The 2,300-nt window shown below is 42.3% G+C and overlaps 1 protein-coding gene across 1 annotated transcript in view; it reads left to right on the plus strand.

Moving 5' to 3' along the window:
* The window catches only part of PTPN13 (protein tyrosine phosphatase, non-receptor type 13), a gene marked incomplete at its 3' end in the record, with an annotated part of 206,803 nt that extends 205,761 nt beyond the window's left edge, over positions 1-1,042 (plus strand). Inside the window, exons 39-40 of the mRNA XM_015416359.1 lie at positions 361-440; positions 987-1,042. Of these exons, the coding sequence (XP_015271845.1) occupies positions 361-440; positions 987-1,042 (136 nt within the window). The remainder of the gene's footprint in view (positions 1-360; positions 441-986) is intronic.
* Positions 1,043-2,300: the final 1,258 nt, after the last annotated feature.

The raw sequence follows: 2,300 nt of genomic DNA on the forward strand, positions 1-2,300 counted from the left end.
TTTTTTCTATTAAACCTTGAACCATCTGAAGTTGTTGTCAAGTAACACATACAAGGACACAAATATTCCAAAGGCTTTGTGGCCCACAGACAAAGTGAGGGATACCTCCCTTTTTCTGGCAGGGCATCTGTGCCTTTATTAGCTCTGTAACAGGCAGCTATTCAACAGGGAAGGGGTTTTTTTATCATGGCAATAGTATGGATGGAAAAGACTTCTTCAAGCACCCTATGATTTTAAATATTTAAACGAGCTATTTTAAACCGTTTTTACCTCAGAAGTGTTTGAAAGGTATAGAAAGTAGGCTAAAACTTGTTTTCACTCATGCTTTACAAGGTGGCCATTGTATTTCTTTCCCTGTAGAGGCAAACGGGAAACTTACAGAAGAGAAATCAGAAGACACAGACTGTGATGGATCATCTTTGCCCGAAGACTTTCCAGAGGTAAAATAAATTTGATGCTAATGGTAGCATCTTAAAAAATTTCAACAAATCTAGTACCAAATTTCTGAAATGTTTCAGCTCTTTGCAGTTCTGTGACATACACCAGCCCTGTTCTTCGGAGGCTTTGCGCTTCTTCCTTTCCTATCTGATTTTAATTTACAGGGAAAGGATAGCATAACCATGTCCACTTGCAGGAAGACTGTTCCTTCTATCCTTTACCCCAAACTCTGCTGCTGCCAGCTGAAAAGAAGTTCCCCTATAGGATTGTTGTATTATGCAGAAGCTAAAAATAAGGGGTGGATGGACGTTGTTATCAAAAATAAGCCCTGAATATCCCTGATTATTCCTGATTATTGTGTAAATAAACCCTGAAGCCAGCTAATTCTGTTGGGGATTTGCCAGTCTTCTGAAGCTGCTGCTGTTGAGACCGCCCCTCTTTCGTTAAAACTAATCTACTGCAGAAATTCAGAAAACTGATTTTTCATTGACGCTCCGCCCCACCCCATAATTCATACCGAACTGTGTTAACTTGTTTTTCTTCTTTAGCCACCGCCGATGAACGGCTGTGAAGATCATTGTAATGACAGAGGGATTTCTGAAAGGTGAGACCTTTTCACAGAGGTGTTTTTCTAACACCAGGAATGAAGGAAAATAAAGTATAGGCAACCTGCATGTAAAGCATGTATATCTTAAAAAATGATGTTCCTTTCATCAATGTATAAGGAATGCTTGTCATGGGAAGAGCCTATTGCTTTCATAAGGGATGACACAGTCACGGATTTCACCCACGACATGATGAGTTTTTCAGTAACATCATAAAATGCAATGATGGGATCAAATTGTAAGCAGGTTAGGTTTGGGTCTCTCAAACGGGTGAAGCTGCCTTATACTGAGTCAGACTGTTGGTCCACCGAGCCCAGTATCATTTCCGCTAACTGGCAGTCACTTTCCAGAGATTCAAGAAGAGAAACCTCCCAAAAACCTGTTGCCTGAAATCCTCTTTAGAGAGGCTCGTGACTGAACTGTGAACCTTCCGCATCCAAAATGTATGAACTGCCACTGAACTGTGTCCCCTCCTTGTGCGGATCCTGTGGGCAATGAATATGGGTCAGTGCCTGCCATCAACCAGATGTAGGGTTGGTTGTCTCTTGTGTTGCTAGGATTGTTAACAGGTGACTTTCAAACCACGTTCCAAGGATTCATGTGATTCCTTGCAGGCTCACCTTGGGGTTCCTCAGAAGGCAAAAGAATGAAGGACCTTCCCTGTAAGATAACTTGCCCACCATATACCAAAGCTTCCCTGTGGTGTGTAGCCATGGGGCAAATGTTCAGTGTGTTCTAGGGGTTCTCTCAATTCGTTTGTTGAAGTACAGCAGACCTGTGTGAAATGTTGTTCACACAGCGGCTAACCAGCTTCCTCTAGGAAGAAAACGTCTTCATATCCCATCAGCACACCCATCAGCCTTAGTGGATGAACTTACTTTGCAAAGCCTCTTTTGCACTGCCAACAGTACTGCAAGCACTCCTCTCAATATAGCCCCGTTTTCAGACTTTTGCCTAATCTTTGCCATCCACCATACAGTTGGGCGTGCTTAAGAGAGTGAGCTGAAGTATGCTTAACACTGTCGGATTGGGACTTTTTGTCTGTTGAAAACCCCTACTTTGTGTTTGACTTTTACAAGGGGAGCTCTCAGTGTTTAGATTCTTGGAAAACAGGAGCGCTAATTTATTGCTTTCATTTGTTGAACTGACAGCAGATGCGATGGCTCTGTGCCACCTGATTGGATGCGGTGTGCCGTAGATATCTGGTTTAATTTGCCATCTGTTGGCTGTATTATTTTTGTTACATACCCTCAAATA

This window comes from Gekko japonicus, unplaced genomic scaffold, assembly GCF_001447785.1.
Source record: "Gekko japonicus isolate JY-2015 unplaced genomic scaffold, Gekko_japonicus_V1.1 scaffold1212, whole genome shotgun sequence".
In the NCBI taxonomy this organism is placed as follows: Eukaryota; Metazoa; Chordata; class Lepidosauria; order Squamata; family Gekkonidae; genus Gekko; species Gekko japonicus.